The sequence below is a fragment of the Stegostoma tigrinum genome, chromosome 10, assembly GCF_030684315.1.
Source record: "Stegostoma tigrinum isolate sSteTig4 chromosome 10, sSteTig4.hap1, whole genome shotgun sequence".
NCBI lineage: Eukaryota > Metazoa > Chordata > Chondrichthyes > Orectolobiformes > Stegostomatidae > Stegostoma > Stegostoma tigrinum.
Genome location: NC_081363.1, coordinates 43,923,566 through 43,943,464, shown reverse-complemented (window position 1 = coordinate 43,943,464; position 19,899 = coordinate 43,923,566). Strand labels below are relative to the sequence as shown.

The 19,899-nt window shown below is 39.1% G+C and overlaps 1 protein-coding gene across 3 annotated transcripts in view; it reads left to right on the top strand.

The window, feature by feature from the left end:
• Positions 1–19,899, top strand: part of sos2 (son of sevenless homolog 2 (Drosophila)) — an 87,670-nt gene that overhangs the window by 6,294 nt on the left and 61,477 nt on the right. For all 3 annotated transcript variants that reach the window (XM_048537405.2, XM_048537404.2, XM_048537403.2), the window contains exon 2: positions 18,891–19,016. In XM_048537405.2, coding sequence (XP_048393362.1) covers positions 18,891–19,016 — 126 coding nt within the window. The remainder of the gene's footprint in view (positions 1–18,890; positions 19,017–19,899) is intronic.

The window sequence follows — 19,899 nt, the reverse complement described above, 5'->3', positions numbered from 1 at the left end:
AATATAAGCCTAACCAATGAGGGGTTTTCTCCCTGATTCCTACTGACTTCAATTTTGCTAGAGTTCCTGGATCTGAGGCAGTTGCTCTCACTAATTCATCTGGAATTCATCTTTTTCACTTTTATTTCTCCTGTTTGGACCAAGGTTGTAATGATATCTGAAATTGAATGGTCCTGGAGGATTTTTTGTAAATCATGTTTGCAAATTTTTTTTGTTGTTTTCATCACGAAGTATCTTGCAAGTCAGTTTTTATAACTTCAGAATGCTATCCACCAGGTAATTCTAAATTTAAAGTTACTTTTTTTTATGCTGTACATAAAACTAATGTGAACTGATACATGAGAAATGGTCAATATTTTCAAGGATTTTTTGATTTACATGCCCAGTTGGTTTTGGACACTTCACCTAACAGAATAAAATGTCAATACTACAACAATAAAACAATTTATACCTCAGAAATAATCTTATAAAATAGCCCCAGAAATGGTGGAAAAATGCTTGAGCTTACGACTCTTACTCTTTTTAGATCACAACAGGTATAGCAAATTGCAGGGGATGGGAGATGTTGCACAAACTCCAATTCGCTGTAGGTTGTTGAACAATTTTTAGCGCTCCTGGACTGCTGGTTTTGCCGAACTCTCTTTTTTTAAAAAAAATGGTATGCATACGTGAAATGAGCCTTCCCAGTAAAGTTCATTGTATTTCCTTAAATTGCTGGCTTTGTGTGAATTTTTTATGTCGATGTCAGTTGGGGCTGTTTACATTGTGTGCCACAGGCCCTAATAATATGAACTACATAACTTGCTATTCAGGTTTGAAAGTGTAGAAAAGTAATAGTTAAACTGTGGAACCCTCAATACTGCAGATGGCACTTTGCTGTTCTTATGAAAAAGAAATTTGAAATTCTGAGGCACATCTTGATATTCATATATCTGATCGTGACTGAGGGCAGTAATTTTTAAGATGAAAAGCTATTTCATCAGTCAAAGATACAAATTATGAATGATTCAACAACAATTCTGGGTCATATCATGCCAGAGTAGTATTAGGTGAAATAAACGGGTTTTGTTTTCATCCAGCTATCATAGTGAAAGCACTTTCATTGTTCCTGATGGTGATACTCATTCAATAATTCATGCCTTGAGAATGTCTGTACATTTCACATGCCTATCCTACCATTCATTCATAACCTCCTGAGAATTAATGCTACAGTTCCCAAAAGCAGCTGGATTGTGACCGGTTTTATTTTTTTGCTTGTTCTTTTTTCTTTATCATTTTTCTGTCTTGCTTCACTCTTTCTTTTCTCTTTTCTGTCTGACTCTTTTTTATGGCCATGTTTTATTTCATCGCTAAGACCTTGTTTTTCTTTTATTTGTTCTGCTTTCCTTGTCCTTTAAATTTTACTGGTTCAGGAGATTGGTAATTGGGCTTGATGCTCGTGAGGTCACAGATATAATGATGATGTCCTGTGTTATTCATCATACAGTCATTTGGAAATAGACTATTTGGTCCAACTTGGCTATGTGGACCAAGTTTCCCAAACCAAACTAATCACTCTTTCCTGCATTTGACCCATATCCCTCTACACCTTTGCCAATCATGTGCCTATCCAAGTTTTTCTTTTAAATATTGTAATTTACTGCATCTACCACTTCCTCTGGAACTTCACTCCACACATGAACCACTCTCTGTGTGGAAAAAGTTGCCTCAGGTCCCTTTTTAAATCTCTTTCTTCTCAACTTAAAAAATATACCCTCTAATTTTGAACTCCCCTACCTCAGGAAAAGACCTTTGCTATTCACTTTAGCTATGCCCTTCATAACCTTAAACCTCTATCAGGTCACCCTTTAACTTCCTATGCTCCAGCAAAAAAGGCACCAGCATATCCAGCCTCTCCTTATAACTTTTAACCTCTAGTCTCGGCAACATACTTGTAAATCTTTTCTGAACCCTCTTCAATTCAATAATATCCTTACAGTACTCTGAAAGTGGCCTGTACAGCCAGAACATGACGTCCCAACTCCCATACTCGGTGATCTCAACAATGAAGGCAAGCGTGCCAAACACCACCTTAACTACAACTACCTTGTCTACCTGTTTTGCAACTTTCAAAGAACTAGGTACCTGAACTCCTAGGCCCAAGGCCCAACCATTAACTGTGAAAGTCCTGCCCTTGTTTGTCTTATCAAAATGCAATATCTCATTTATCCAAATTAAACTATTTGCCAGTCCTCAGCCCATTGGCCCAATTGATCAAGATCCCTTTGTAATCTTAGTCAACCATGAAGAAGGTTATCTATATCTCCAATTTTGATGTCATCTACAACTTTCTAACCATGCCTCTGAAATTTTCAAAAGAATCATTTATATAAATGATAAACAGCAGTGGACCCTTATCAATTATAATTTCCAACAATTTGTTGTGGAAAATGTAGTTCTCTGAAAGTTGAGGCAAAAGTGCTTGATGTTTATGCCAGTTGCTGCATGACATGTCTTGTCAGCAGTGTTGAGGCCCTTAATCCCTTAATTCCATACCAAAGGAACTCTTAATAAACAATGATACGTAAAATGGCTCTGAGTATGTACATGCATTCACACACTGTTCCTATTTCCTTTTGTTTTATTTTCTTTTAATTCTTTTCATTTGTCTAATATTTTTTCTTTCCTATACATTTTTTAAAAGGCTTTTATATTTACTTTTTATCACCATGTTTCCATTGCCTGTTTTGAAGTTTGTTGCAGCTTTTCAAAACAAACAAATGTTTGGCCTCAAAATTAGTTCCAACCTGAAAGTAATTTTACTATTAGAGGATGGATAAATAAACACAATGGGGGTGTACTTAAAGTCAAAATAACTCAGGAAAAAAAACAACTACAGTCCTTTATTGTGCAGTGTCCTTATTGGTAGACTCCTGTATATGTAGTCTGAGTCTTAGCCTTTATATCAGAAAATCACAAGTGGAGTTTGAATAGTCACTTTATGTTTACTATGTTGCCCATGAGAATAACTGTGTGGCCTCAACAAGCATCTCGTCTGTTTCTTTCATGTAACTATCAGTTTTTGGAGGAAAAATGTTGTTACAGTTGAAACTAATGTGCTTTGAAGTTGATTCTGTTACATTCTTTATAGAATAACATTTTAGTGTATTGAAATTATGTTTCTAGAAAGTAATGTTTTATGGATCGGAGTTATTGAATTAAATTCTAGCGTGAGGTAGAATAAATAGATGATTCTGATGCACCAAACTGGAAATACTGAGTTTTTAAAAATCAAACACAAGTTGATTTGGGTAAGATGCTTTCCACATTTGTTTGCTTTCCTGCAATAGAAGAGTGCATGATTTACCATTGCAAAGTATATTTTGACAATTTTTGTGACACAACTCTTGCTTTACACATTAAAATCAAGCAACAGTTAAAATCAGCCAATTGTCATAAGTGACAGTAGATTCCTAGTTTCTGTAAAGTACTTGTAGCTTACAACAAAGCTTTGTTTTTAAGTCACAGTATTTATGCCTCGTGCCATACTATTTGCATAGAGTAGTATTTCTGACCTGAAATGGTTTGGGATATTTTTAATTTACCTTAAATTGAGATTTATTTTTAGTGTGTTATATTCTCACTTCTAATAGGTAATAGTAGCAGATTAGTATAGTAGAACTCTGAGTTCAATTTCTAATTTGTTATGGTCCAAATGCAGCCAAAATGTGACTGGTTCACGTGCTACTGTTCAAGTAAATTTCTTGAATTGTATAGTGTATTGTGTGACTGACCTGAGGGTGGAAATATGACACGTATTGAGTACATATGACTTGTAACATTTTCCTATCTATCTTAAAAAATGCACTTAAAATGTAATTTATCTTCCATTTTCTCCTCTATAATCTTCTTTGTACGTTTTTGAAAAATGAATCAGGACCATAGGAACAAGGCCAAATCAACTAAGTCTATATTCCAAGATAATGGGAACTGCAGATGCTGGAGAATCCAAGATAACAAAGTGTGAAGCTGGATAAACACAGCAGGCCAAGCAGCATCTCGGGAGCACAAAAGCTGACATTTCGGGCCTAGACACTTCATCAGAGAGGGTCTCTGATGGAGGGTCCAGGCCCAAAACGTCAGCTTTTGTGCTCCTGAGATGCTGTGTTCATTCAGCTTCACACTTTGTTATCTAAGTCTAGATTCACCCCATCCAAATGCAACGTGTCCATTTTTATGTCTCTTCAACTATGCAACTTATTGATTGAGACCAAGAAAAAGTTGGAGCCAATTCAGGGAAAAAAAATCATTTCCAATAAACAAAGCAGTCAGTCTAAATTCTGGGAGACTGCAACAGTTTATTTCTCATCATTGCCCCCACCTAACTGACAATTCGCCTTCAATAATCGGAAGTGGATGTCTTGTTCCAGCAGCGCTCTCGATCTCTCTTTGAACAACTGTGTAGTTCAAACCAACAATATTTCCAGTTAGTCTGTTTAAAATCACCCTCATTTTTGATGTTTAATTTATGGTTCTTACTGGAACTGTCATTAATACCAGCCCTTCCAAAGATACACTCTGAATCAGGCTGGTTGTTTTCCATGGTTAACTTTTGGCAGCCAGAGGCAAAAGACTCATAATCACTATACCCCTCTGAACATAATACAAACATATGTTTTTCAGAGAGATGTAGAAAAGGTCTTAGCTCAGGGTTGATTTAAATTGAAGTTATTTTTCCCTGCCGTAATTGCTTCTGATGTTCTATCTCAGGTTATTGCAGTGCATTCTGAGCAACAGTAGTTTAACAGGAGTAAATTAAAACTAAAACTGTAACTATTATGTATCTTCCACGTACACAGATTTTTAACAAGAAGTGAGCACTTCCCAGTCCTAATTTTGTCTCATTATCAAGTGACCAAGGTTTTGTGGTGCAATTCCCATGGTGCATTTCTCCACACATGCTTTGTCCACAGCAGCTGGAAATCCCCAGGAACCAAAGCCAAGATAAGGTCTTTGGTTCTAATACTTTGAGTAAAGGCAAAGTCATCTGCTGTGTTGTTGGGAGAGTGTGCCACTCATCTTGTAAAACATTGTAAATTTAAACAATTTTATGAAATCATGATGTGCTGTAGCACTGAATCAGACCATTCAGCTAATTAAATCTGGTCTCAAAATGTTCTCCTTATAGTCCACCAAAGGATTTTATTCTTTGCTGTACTGTCCACCTTGTGCCCTATTCTTGTTGCTCCCCTTTCCAATTAATACCACTCTGCAAATCCTGCCTGACCTGCCTACTATTTTAACACCATCTGTACAAACCATGGAATATTGACTGACTTCAGAAGTACAATGCTGGTCCTTCTCTAAGATATGCTTTAATCATTATCTATTACCATTTATTTTGCATTTGTTTATGTTTAATCTCAAACACTTATCAATGGATTTCAATCAAATGTGGTACTCTGCGTGTGGCCCAAGGAAGAAGATATGGTTGGGAAGAAATGAATCCAGTATTTAAAAAACATTGGGAGCTAGGACGTATTACCATTTTTTCTTTTAACAACATTGAGGAGTTGTTTTATCCATAAAATGTTGTGGATTGTCTCAGCCTCATCTGCTGTGTTGCAGTTTCTCACAGCTCCTAAAATGTGAGTGGAGTTTGTAGAGCACGTTGTTGGATGTATTTTTGCCCAAGATAGAAGCTCTTAATAAAAAGCTTTCTTTTCAGTTTTGTGGTGAAAGAGAATCAACCATGCAAGGAAAATCTTTAAGGGAGAATTGTAAAATTGTAATAATGTTGAGCTAGCTGTGTCTACTCAGTCTCTACTGAGTTCTGTCTTTACTAGTTGCAGCTGGGCAACACTGTAATTTGCAAATACTCCTGAAATAAAAACCAAGAACTGCAGATACTGGAGATGTGAAGCAAAAACAGAACCTCTTAGTGAACCTCAGCGGTCTGGCAGCATCTTTGGGGAGAAATCAGTTAACACTTTGAGTCCAGTGACACTTTGGCAGGACTGTTGTGTTTTGCCAGCAGTTTTGTTTTCGTTGTTAATATTCCTTATTGGGATTGTCTGTGAAGCTGCTGAAGTCAGACTTTTATATTTGAACATAGAGACTGATTTGAAGCTTCCACCCAAATTACAGATATTAATTTAAAGTAGATCCATCTTCTGAAATGCCAACTTGTAGTTAAACTAAAAAAAAATGCAATTCCATTATAATCGGATAAAAGGTTTGCCTTCATTTGGCACTTTTCGTGACCACTCTACATGTCAAAGTGCTTTACAGTCACTGAAACACTTGTGAAGTGTAGTCCCTGTGTATATTTTTAAGCAATCTCTGCAGCAGGTGGGACCTAAACAATGCGGGAAGTATAACAGTCAGTATTATATCCAGCAAAATTCCAGAAACATTAATCTGGTAATGACCAGCTAATCTCAATCTGTTGTGGTGACATTTACTATGTAGCTAAAGGTAACTCTTCAGTTCTTATTAGAAATGGAGACATGAGATCTTTTAATTCCATTGGAAGGGTTAGATGGGCTCTAAGTTTAATAACTTACTTGCAAGTTGGCAGTCTTGTCAGTGTAGCACTCTCGCCACTGCACTGGAATGTCTGCCTGGATTTTTTTGTGCTGAAGGATAGTTTTGTTTGTTTCAGTGTTTGTAGTGTCCCCATAGCAGCCATGGCATTTTACCAATATGTACGTAGTGATTGGTCAGAAATGAAGTGAAAATGTTTAGAATTTGCTTTGTGCAATATACACTTCTTGTGACATCAGAAAAATCTGTTACAATCAAGATCAGGTGTGGCCAATCTTTCAGACTTGTCAAAGGAAACCATTTTCTTGGAAGAAGAATTGCAAGTGTTTTGGGATATTTGTATGTTGAAGCGCTGGTCTTAGAAATGCATTGCTATTGTTTTTAAATACAGCCAGACTTAAGTGTAGAATTGCCGACAAAATTATGGAAATCGTGCAACCCTTGGAGAAGAGAAGGTTAAGTGCTTGAAATCATGAGGGGTCTGGACAGAATAGTTAAAGATGGAAGATGGGGTGCTCAGATTTAGGGTTATTAACAAAAGAAACAAAGGTAATATGAGGAAAAATATTTTTACAGATAGTGTGGCTAGAATCTACATGTGTGGAGGAAACAGAATCAATCATGACTTTCAAAAGGGAATTGAATAATCATTTTAAGAGGACACAACTTCCCAAGAAAGGACTGGGGAGAGGGACTGTTTGAGTTACTCTTGTAGAAAGTGAGGACTGAAACCATTGTATGGGCTGCACTTCAGTCAACATCAGTGTTTTCGATGCACTTTTGTTTGACATTGCTTTAGCTTTGGATCCATTGTGAAGAGACTTCTGATTAACTCCAACAATTGAAGCACTCGTGGTACCTATTATGGGTCATGCAAAGAATTGACTTTTTTGATGACCACCTCTAAAAGCAGGGAACAGGCCATAGCAATTTTTATATCCTGGAAATTATATTTTATTAAAAGGTATATTCCAAAGAAGGTTTCACTGCTGTCCAGAATAAATCTATTGAAACAGTGCATCACATCTTTTTGGATTTAAACAGAAAATGTTGGAAATAATCAGCAGACCAGGTAGCAAATTTGGGGAGAGAAACCGTTAATATTTTAAATTGGTGGTGTTTGTTAGAACTGGAACATATACATTCAATAAGATTTGAGTAAGCACAAAAGAAGAAGTGGTGTTAAAGAAGAAAAGAGAAGATCTGAAAGCGTGAAAGACGGAAAGGATTAAATTACCAACTGAATTATTGTTGGCACAATTTTCCGAAAAAGATGAGACTCATAAGTACTATCTGAAATTGTTGCTGTGGACGAGATGTTGTATGCCTGTAAAGTGTCTAGTCCAAAGATGCTTTCTCAAGATTAATCAGCACAATGTAGGAGGCAGAGTTTAGAGTGGGATTGGTCTCAAGAATTAAAATGGTAAGCAATCAGGATGTCAAAGGTGTTCAGTAAAGCTATTACCAAATATTCCTTAGCTGTCCCCATTTTCGAGGAGAAAGCATTGTGTGAAATTAAAAGTCAAGGTGAATCAAAAAGTTGTTGCGTTGAATGTTTGAGACCCTGCATCGTCAAAATGGGGATGGCAGAAAAGCATTTGTTGCAGTTCTCTTCCCTCAGCCTTTTATTTCCTTGCTCTGTGTTTATTTAAAAACTGTTCTATCTGCAACTCCTACTGTCTCTGCTCAGATGCTGCATTGCCTTTTGCTGTCTTCTTTATGTTTCAAGCATCTACAGTATTTTGTATTTACTAAAGGTTTTAGATTTGGGTCAATAGATCTAAAACGCCATAATCTATTACAAACAAAGGCATACTTTAAAAGTCTTTATCTTACTCAGTTGGAAAGATATCACATTTGACTCACTATTTGAACTTGCTGATTGTCTGGTACCATTGACTTTCAAACAGGTTAGGTTGTGCACACAAAAAAAATGATACAAATATTTAACAGGTCTGTGTGGGCAGGCTGTGTGACTATTCTTGCTCCTATTTTTCAGTTTTTCTGAAATCCCTGACTACCTGCATGCCCATTCTCTTTTGGTTCCACTATTGGCAGGCTTACTTTCAGGAGGATATCTTAAAGCTGTTGTGCCACCCCACCCCATTGGTCAAAATAGCCTTTGAAGAAAAACCATTTTTGAGGAAAAACTGCCGAGCTGAATTTTATTGAGAGTAACCTTTTGATTTTTGGGGCTACTTTCTGTCATTTGGGGGCTTCCTGTCGGACACCAGCATGCAAGTTTTCAAATCCATTTCAAGATTAATTTGGAAGTATTGGTTCAAGATGTGGGTCCACAATAAAATTGATCATGATCAATGTTTAAGTAATATGGTCTGTTAGTACTGGTGTGCTTGTCCACAGTTCCCTAAAGGTGGCAGTATTGGTTAATAGGGTAGTTAGGGAGGTATATGGGACACTTGCCTTTATCAGTTGTGGAATAGATTATAAGAGTAGGGAGGTTATGTGGAAGCTGTGTAAGACTTTGGGTAGATCACAAGTAGGGTAATGTGTTGTTATGGTATACCACATAATAAGACGGATGTGATTGCACCACAGGGAATTTAGAGGTGATTCACTGATATTGCTTTTGTTTACTTCAAATAAGTGGAGCAGCAGGAAAATCTTAAAAGTTAGTCCAATAGTCATGAACAAAATGGCTAATTTTTTTTTTACAAAAAAAGTCACTTTTTTTGGCAGGGAAACCTGATAGATGTCTACAAGTTATTGAAGGGCATGGGGAAGTTGGATCGAAAGCAGCTGCTCCTCTTAGTTGAAGTGTCAATAAAATGAGAGAATAATTTTAAGGGAAATATAGGAAGTTTGGCAGGGTTTGAGGCTTTCTTTTCTTATCCAGAATGTTGTGGGCATTGGGAATGCACTGACTGGAAAGGTAGGACTGTTGGGAAACCTCACAACCTTTAAAAATACTCAAATTAGCACTTGAATATAATACTCAGGGCTATAAAGCTAAGTGCTGCAAAGTGTAATCAGTGTTGATTCAGGGTAGATTTTGTAAGTGCAGGCTTGATGGGCCAAAGCATCTCTTCTGTATTGTTTGATTCTGTGATTGTCACATAGGGTTGGGGGAGCAGAGCTTTGTGGCTGATGTTAATTTCATCTTCTGTAACCTATAGAACCCAGGCAACAAACTATGAGAATGTCAGTTCATGGTGGAATGAAAATGACAAGCAACAAACAATCAAGACTTTGGGAGGGATGATGGAAGGCAATGTATATTAAGATGCAGATGTATTGCTGCCATTCTGACACCTAGTTGTGAAAGTGCAAAGGTCCAATACTGAGGCACCTTTTATTTTAATGTTTTACATTCTTGGCCTTGTCTTTTGATTTTTCAAGGATTATTTGTAAAGGTTAGATGGTGAATTTATCTGTCGCTGCATTTTGAAGCGTACCCCACCCCTCCTTTAACATTCTCCTCCTTGTCTACGTCTTTGCGCTCTCTGTCTCGCTCTCTCTGTCTCTGTCTCTGTCTCTCTCTGTCTGTCTCTGTCTGTCTCTGTCTCTCTCTGTCTCTCTCTCTGTCTCTCTCTCTCTCTCTCTGTCTCTCTCTCTCTGTCTCTCTCTCTCTGTCTCTCTCTCTGTCTCTCTCTCTCTCTCTGTCTCTCTCTCTCTCTGTCTCTCTCCTTGCAGTTCCTTCAGCTTAAGCACCCTGGTTTTTAACCTTGAACACAGCAACAAATATTACCCAATCAACCTCTTGAGCCTTGTCTACTATTCATTGGGACAGTTTTCTAATTCCGTCACATCACCTAATACCTTTGGCTGGTATAAAACAATCTTTGGCCACATTGTAACATTTCAATTAGGTAAAACTATATTTATTTTTATCTCACTGGACTTTGTATACTGAATTCAGTTTGGTCACCAAGCCACAAGAGATAAATTCTATCTGCAAGAAAAAAGCATATGGTCAATTGCAACAGCAGAATATAATTAAGAGAAAAAGTGCAGGTTATGTGGGGAAGAATTTATTGCTGTTATGTGTTGTGTCTGCAGTTGCTCTAATTTTCAGATTGCTTTTTGACCCCTGCTGCGTAGCCATGTCTTCCATTCTCTCTCCCTGCAGGATTTGCAGTTTTATCCTTGCCCTCTTAGATTAGATTAGGTTCCCTACAGTGTGGTAACAGGCCCTTGGGCCTAACAAGTCCACACCACCCCTTGAAGCATCCCACCCAGACTCATTCCCCCCATAACCGACACACCCCTGAACACTATGGGCAATTTAGCACGGCCGATCCACCAAGCCTGCACATCTTTGGACTGTGGTAGGAAAGCGGAGCACCCGGAGAAAACCCACGCAGACACGGGGAGAATGTGCAAACTCCACACAGACAGTCACCTGAGGCTGAAATCGAACCCAGGTCCCTGGCGCCATGAGGCTGCAGTGCTAACCACTGAGCCACCGTGCCGCCCATCCTTTCACTTTATATGGAATGTGCAATATGGAAGAAAGGCTACGCAGCTCACATACATTCTTTTGTAAATCTAGTCAAGGTTTTTTTTTTAGTCTGTAACAAAAACAGAATGTTCTAAAGAAGGGTCACTGGGCCCGAAACATTAACTCTGATTTCTCTCCACAGATGCTGCTAGGTCTGTTGAGCTTTACCAGCAATTTCTGTTTTTGTTTCTGATTTCCAGTATCTGCAGATCTTTCAGTTTTTATTTTGTTTATTCTTTGTTGTTAGTCCTAGTGTATATATTTGCCTACATTCTTGGGATTGAGCAACCACTTTGATTATTAATCGAGTACCCGTACAAGTATTTCTGCTATAACTTGTGTTTTGTTAACGTGAATCGGCTGTAACGTGATTGATGAATAATGGACACTGTTTGGTTAACACTTGCCCGATAACCAGATTTTTTATAGTGCGAGGTCACAAAAGAATGCAACTGTCATTTTATAGGACAACCACCTGTATCTCTGTTGACTGGTTCTTACAAGTGCTTAATTTCAGACCGTGATAAATTTAATGGCCCTGTTATGCGACTATAAAATTTGCCTGCAATATAGATCCCTTTGTCAAGATCAGGTCATACCAGATTTGCATTCCTCTAGTGATTTTTCTAGAGATTGAGAAGCAGTCATAGCTGGTCTCCTGGCATGCACATTTTTACTGAAGTGAAATCCCAAGTGCTTTACAATCTGCAATCATTTTTTAATATGCTTCTTTCACTTCTTTTGAGCAAGGTTATGGTTCTTCTGAAGACTTACTTGGCAGTATTGATAATATAACTCACCAACAGCAAACTAAGAAATAAGATACACTTACTAACCTGATGTTTCATTGATCCTGTTGTGATTGAAATAAATATAGGCCATGCATTTAAAATTGAAATAGAAGCTTAAATTCTAAATTAAAGTACAGAAATTTTATCCTAATGACAAATATTTTCATAATAGAAAATTAAATTACTGGGGCTGGGTTGTTCAGGAGCTAACTTTTACAGTATTCTTTGTAAACAGTGATAGTACAGAACACCTCAGTGAGATTTAACAGATTGACATTTGTGGGAATAGCAACATGTATCTTGATGGAGGAGCAAGAAATCACTCATAGCAACTCTGGTTTCAGGGTTTACCTGAATATATATGAACACCTGAAGTTGCTGTCACTTTTACAGGGTAACAAGGATGCATGTTGACATTGACTGTCATTACAACTGTAAAATCTAGCTATCATTTCGACATTATCCATTGCTCACTTCTGTGACCCCTTCAGCTTTAGCACATAGTAAATCACCTGCTACACTTTGCTCCTTTGGTTGTTGACATCGCTAATTACTCTTTTTGGATCAAATCCTATTCTCCTCAAACTGTCACCATTGCATTTTCTTCTGTTTTGTTTTAAAACGTTTACCTGTTGTTCTGATGTCTCTCGTCCCCAACCTGTCCTTTTGAAATTCTTCATAATGCAATCGCATTCCATGCCTTTCATCAATCTCTATACTCTATTTTGTTTGCATTTCTTATATGCCTGACAGTGAAACTGCCATTATGAAGACATACATTTGTATGATACTTTTCATAATCTCACAGTGCCTGTAGAACTTTATGACCAATGAATTACCTTTGAAGTGTAGACATTATTGCAATGTCATCATGATTATCATGCAGGAAGTGCAACAGCCAAATATGTGCAGAGCAAGCTACCATAAAGACCAATACAATTACAATTTTTTTGAAAGATTATGTATTAACCAAGAGGTCAGGGATGACTTTCTGCCTTGCTTTTAAATAATGCCAAGATATATTTTACATCCTGAAGGGCAAGCATGGCGTCTATTTACTATCTCATCAGAAAGATGGTATTTGTATCAGTGCAACGCTCCCTTAGTACTACACCAGAGTATCAGACTAAGTTTTTATGATCCAGTCCAAGAATATGACCAGAACCCACAACTTCCATTGCTGACAGGAGCCACAGTTGACTTTGTGATAATAGTGCTTTAGCTGTCCTCAACAACTCCAATGACCTTTCTTGCTGATACTGGCTGTTTGTGGTATATACTTGTACCAGTGTACCACGACATTGTTTACAATAAACATTTCTTTTTTATCCTTGTGCAGGATGCTTTCAGTTTGCCCTAATGTTCCATTTCGTCTGCCTGATGCTTGTGAATATTATTGAGAAGCAAAGGGGACGTTTCTATATATAAACCAGTGAGACTTTGTTTTATCTCACCCACCAATGTCCTTGACTCATTGACTGAAATGGTGTCATATTCAAGGTACCAAGTTTAATAGCTCCAATTTAGCTCATCTTCTCATTGGCATATTGCATTGAAATTTGAGTATAATGTTCAAATAAATGCAATCACAAAGTTAACAAGGTGTAGAGCTGGATGAACGTAGCAGGCTAGGCACCATCAGAAGAGCAGGAAAGCTGACGTTTTGGGCCTAGATCCTCCTTCAGAAATGGGGGAGGGGAAGGAGGCTCGGGGGAGGCGGATAGAAGATGGACAGAGGAGAAGATAGGTGGAGAGGACATAGACAGGTCAAAGAGGCGTGGATGGAACCAGTAAAGGTGAGTGTAAGTGGGGAGTTAAGGAGGAGATAGGTCAGCCCAGGGAAGACGGACAGGTAAAGGGGGCGGGATGAGGTGATAGGTGGGAGGAGAGACAGGTTAGGGTGGCAGGGACGAGCTGGGCTTGTTTTTGGGATGCGGTAGGGGGAGGGAAGATTTTGAAGCTTGTGAAGTCCACATTCATACCATTGGGCTGCAGGGTTTCCAGGCGGAATATAAGTTGTTGTTCCTGCAACCTTGGGTGGCATCGTTGTGGCACTGCAGGAGGCCAGGATGGACATGTCATCTGAGGATTGGGAGGGGAAGTTGAAATGGTTCGCGACTGGGAGTTGCAGTTGTTTAGTGTGAACCAAGCATAGGTGTTCTGCAAAGCGGTCACACCCCGCCCCCGCAATAACCGCCAAAAGAGAATCCCCCTAGTCCTCACATACCACCCCACCAACCTCCGGAAACAATGCATCATCCTCCGACACTTCCGCCATCTACAATCCAACCCCACCACTAAAGACATTTTTCCATCCCTACCCTTGTCTGACTTCTGGAGAGACCACTCTCTCCGCGACTCCCTTGTCCGCTCCACACTCCCCTCCAACCCCACCACACCTGGCACTTTCCCCTGCAACCGCAGGAAGTGTTACACTTGCCCCCACACCTCCTCCCTCACCCCAATCCCAGGCCCCAAGATGACTTTCCACATCAAGCAGATGTTCACCTGCACATCCGCCAATGTGGTATACTGCATCCGCGGTACCGTTGTGGCTCCCTCTACATTGGGGAAGCCAAGCGAAGGCTTGGGGACCACTTTGCAGAATACCTACGCTTGGTTCGCAATAAACAACTGCACCTCCCAGTCGCGAACCATTTTGACTCCCCCTCCATTTCCTTAGACGACATGTCCATCCTGGGCCTCCTGCAGTGCCATAATGATGCCACCCGAAGGTTGCAAGAACAGCAACTCATATTCTGCTTGGGAACCCTGCAGCCCAATGGTATCAATGTGGTTTTCACAAGCTTCAAAATCTCCCCTCCCCCCACTGTATCCCCAAACCAGCCCAGCGCATCCCTGCCCCTCTAACCTGTTCTTTCTCTCACCTATCCCCTCCTCCCACCTCAAGCTGCACGTCCATTTCCTACCTACTAACCTCATCCCGCCCCCTTGACCTGTCTGTTCTCCCCGGACTGACCTATCCCCTCCCTACCTCCTCACCTATCTTCTCCTCTCCACCTATCTTCTCCTCTCTTCATCTTCGATCCGCCTCCCCCTCTCTCTCTATTTATTTCAGAATCCTGTCCCCATCCCCCTTTTCTGATGAAGGGTCTAGGCCCGAAGTGTCAGCTTTTGTGTTCCTAAGATGCTGCTTGGCCTGCTGTGTTCATCCACCTCCATGCTTTGTTATCTCGGCCACAGAGTTGTTCAGTTTATTGTGCAAGTAAGGTTCAGAATGACTCAGTGGTTAGCATGGCTGCTGAACAGCACCTGGGACCTGGGTTTGATTCCACCCTAGGGCGACTGTCTGTGTGGAGTTTGCACATTCTCCCCGTGTCTGCATGGGTTTCCTCCCACAGTCCAAAGATATGCAGGCTAGGTGGATTGGCCATGCTAAATTGCCTGTAGTGCTCAGGGATGTGTAGAGTGGGTGGGTTATAGGGGGATAGGTTTGGGTGGGATGCTCTGAGGGTCGGTGTGGACTTATTGGGCCAAAGGGCCTGTTTCCACCTGTAGGGATTCTCTGATCTATGACGGTATATTTTAAGTTCCTGGGGAAATAAAAACATTGTTGGAAAATCTCCAGCAATAGGAACTGATTCCTGATGTGCTTAATATTCCAAGCATAAATTTGCAGCATCTTAAGAACTGGCATAGAATAAAGAAATTTTCTTGATCTGCAATTTTGCATGAGAAGGTAGTCTGCGACAGTGAGTAGTGATCTGCTTTTGTAGACATTTGTTTGAAATGTTGTGAGAGATCAAGTAAACTTATCAAAATACAACTCTGTGATTAATTCCTGTTCCCTAATTTCCTTAATGTTTTCCACTGTGTGCAGTGTTGCACACTGTTTTAGGAAACTCAGGTCATTGCTGTTGACTATTTTTTTGTTTAGTAACCTGCTCATAATTATAGATGACCTGCATGACTGCTTGCTCAGGGCAATTCTGACTCTGTGGAAGCTAGACATTCTGTTCTACTCCAGGGTTATTCTCAATCAGTGATTTGAGATATTCTGTCTCCAGTATTATCTGTCTGTGTTTTTGTTTTACTCTATTACTCTGAATTTCCAAACTCATCACCTTGATCATTTTTTAGCTTACTTTACAACCTCCATTTCACACATATTTCAACAAGTCCAGGATGCTGCCATTCACCCTGCATATTGTTTCTCTCACCATGTGGGTGAGGGAAAAGTGAGCCAACTATATTTTCTTTAAAGTGTTATTTCCCTTATAACGTAGTTATCTCGGGAGTAAAAGAGGAAAAACTTTGTCAGGTGTGTCTTTCTCTTCAGCATTACTCAAGTTTTGTGTTTCTTGTACACCCAGTGCCACCTAAGTACCTAACCAAGTAACAGGATACATAATCTCCAGATATATAATAAATATATTCTTCCTTGTACCATGTCTAAGAGAAGTAGATTCAATAAAGTGCTTCATACCCCAGCCACAAAATAGAGAGCTATTTACATGCACATTTTGCAATTACTAATTGCTTTTCCATCCCCTGTTGTGTCAGGTTGCATGTAAAAGTCTGGCAAACCTATTTAAATGCTTCCTATTACATCTTCAAGTGCTATATGCTATTGGTTTTGGGCCAATTGAAAAGGGTTATATTTTCCCTAATATTACTGTAGAGGGGATGTGGTGGTGTTGGATGTGCAAGATGTTCTCTAATTTCCACTTGCTGCTGTGATAGTATAATAACAATAGCTGATACTTATGGCTGTGTTAGTAATTTATGAGTTCTGTTCCTGTGGTGCAGGATCCTGCTTTGTATAATTGTGTTAATCATCCTTAAAGAACAAGGAAAAGTTTAATTGAAGGGGATGCAGTGACTTTGTGGTACTGTCACTGGCTAATAATGTAGAATCCAAGGCTGATGTTTTGGGGACAACACATTGTGGAGCTGGGGGAGCACAGCAGGCCAGGCAGCATCAGAGGAGCAGGAAAGCTGACATTTTGACCTGAAACATCCTGTGGTCCCCAGTATCTCAGGTGCAAGTCTTCAACCAACTTGATTCCATGTAATATCAAGTAATGCCTGAATACAATGGATTCTGTAAAAGGTAATGGAACCTGACAATATTTCGGCCACAGTACTAAAGGCATGCTACAGGACCATCAGTGCACCTTAGCCAAGCTGTTCCAATACGGTTACAAGATCAGCATTATAATCATTAGGTCAAAACTCCTGGAACTGTCTTCCAAACAGTGATGATGATTTCCCTAGACCCGAAAGGCTGCAAGGGTTGAGAGAACAGCTCGTGACTACCTTCTCCAGTGCATTTAGGAATGGGCAATAAATGCTGGCCTAACCAGCGATGCACACATCCCATGAAAATAAAACAAAATTCTGTTAAGATAACTTCCTAATGTCAGTTTAAAAATATACTTAATGCTTTCTATTCACCAACGTGCCTTAATTTTGTTGCTTCTCACAAAATTGTTGTTTTGGGTCACCACGACAAAGCCACTCTGTCCCTGATGAAGTAAAGCTGCCTGTTTTCAGGATTGGTTTTGTACATAATACTAGGATCTTCAATTTTGAACTGACCTTAGAGTCACTCTAGATCAGTTGGACCTGGCAAAATATGTATCTGCCTGTTCTAATAACTGTTTAAGATTAAGATCTCTGCAATTGTCCTTGGAATTCCAAGATGAACTTCTCCTCAAAACTGTAATACACATCCACTTAGGTGCAGAATTGCAGGATTATTTATATTTCAGGGAGATATTTGGCTCATCATCTCTGCACTGACTTTCCAGAATGATTCACTTGCTGCAATTCTTTGCCCCGTGACCATCCATCTTGCACCTTTTTAAGTCTAATTCTCTTTTGAATGCCTCCGTTGAACCTGCCTCCGTCACATCCTCAAGAATGCATTCTAGACCTTAAACAACAGTAGAAAACAACATTTTCTAACAATCAGTTTTTCTTCTTTCTCCAATTATTTTAAATCCATGCCTCTCTATTCCTTGCATGAACAGAAACGTTCCTCCTATCTTATATGTCCAGACCATACTTCATTTTGAATACCTCTATCAAAACTCCTCTGTCTTTTTTCCCAAGATGGCCCACCATCACCCAATAGATAAAATTTAAAATTGCCATCTGCATCCATAAATCACATCTTGCCTTCAGTTCTGATCTTGCGATCTCCCTTAGCCTTTGATATCAGCCTCCTGTGGCACTTGAGGACATCAGGGCTGTTGCTGTGACGTGAGTATTTATCAAGAGCGTTGAACAAATCCTTAACCATTTATCTTCATACTTGGCTATTATACCCAGTCACTGTTGAAGAGTTATGACTAAATTTGATCATTGCCATGTCTCATATGAACTAATTTGTTTATTGAATTAGCTAATCTTCCCATCAGAAAATACATATGCTATTGAGGAATTCATCCTTCTTTGTTAAATCCAGCTTCGAGAAGAAATGGGCAGTACTTTGGTGACCTAATAATGTTACAACCCCAAAATCATAATTAGTAGCAGAAAAGTTAGTTAATCGAATGAAGTTATGGAATTGAGGTTTATAGAAAGTGTTTGGTCCTGTGTTTTAGATCTCATTTGTTGTGATCTATGTTTCCAAGTTAGCATGTGGACATGTAAAGGGAAAAGTCAGTTAAAAGCTTTTCTGCTCTGTCTTTTGCTTTGTAGAGCTTACACTTCAGGGGGGGATAAAAAAGCAGAATTTGTATCATTTTTGTTTTCTTTGCAAATTGTCTGCTTTGAACTTGTCAATTTTTGACATTTAGTTTGTTTATCTGAGGAGCTTCAGTGAACATAATGCTGACAGATGCTCTCTGACATAGATTGTTTCCTTTAGTTCGTTTGTTTTGAGCTTAAAATTTGGGCTAATATGGGGAAACTATACTTGGCAGTGTTTCCCTACTCAGGGACAGACTTAATGATATCCCACCAGTGTGAGAAATATGGAATTTGCTATGATGAAAGCAAGTTGGAAATTCTAGGTTTTACCCATAGGTAAACAAGTGGCTAAGATTCTAATGATGCGAGCCAATGGAGGTTGACAATTAAAAGCTTTGTTCAAAATATATGTTTTCCTGAGAAGGTATTTACAGTCTTATTTCTTGATGCAGGTTCAAAGGCAGGTACATCCAACCCTCTCAGCAAAAGAAGATGCCCTCTTTTATACAGAAGAGTTGATTCTTCAGTTATTAAATATGCTGTGTGTTGCACAACCGCGGACCGTTCAAGACGTAGAGGTAAGAATGATGGTGTCTTATATTTTTACATATTAGAAATGAATTGCATCATAATATTATTTCTGCACAATTTTGAGTTTATATTCATGATTTTAACTTGATTAACTTGTCAAAATGAAAGGGCAGTTGGTTTTTACTAGGTTATAAAATTAATGTGCACAACAAAACAATTGCCCTTATAATGAAATATACACACTGGCTGGATTGATTTTAAGTTCTGGTCAAATGTGATTTCCCTTGTGAAATGTATTCTTTCTCAAGTGGCTTTTATGCTTGCAGTGTTTCAATAACAGACTGTTAACCTGGTGAGAATATTGGAGGCCACTTAGCTCAATTGGCTGGACAGCTGGTTTATGATGCAGAGTGACCCTCATCAGCTGAGTTTACCATGAAGGTCCTGCCTTCTCACCCTTACCTCTTGCCTGAGGTATGGTGACCCTCAGGTTAAACTCTCAAACCATCTGGTGGTAGCTCTTTGGGACCATGGCGACTTTACCTTTTTTTATGAAGAACACTGGAACAAATGATTCCAACTCAACATTTCAGTAGAAAACTGTTTGATTATTATTCCAAGTCTTTGCTAAAGAGTGATGCCCAGATGTGATCCACTGCACTGTCTAATATAAACCAAATGAATTATTTTAGTTGTTAAATTGTGGACCCCCAATTAGAAAACTCAGTAACTGATACAGAATGAATTGAGTGCAGTGTGGGAATGGATGATGATGCTTGTCATCTGTCCTCACAATAAATGGATTTCAACATTTGATCTTGATTGAAACTAGATCTGCACAACTTGCATCTCCAGAAATGAGGTATTCAAGTACTGTGCTAATTGATTCTCATATCTGATTCTTTACATCTGCCAGAGTCTAATAGTATA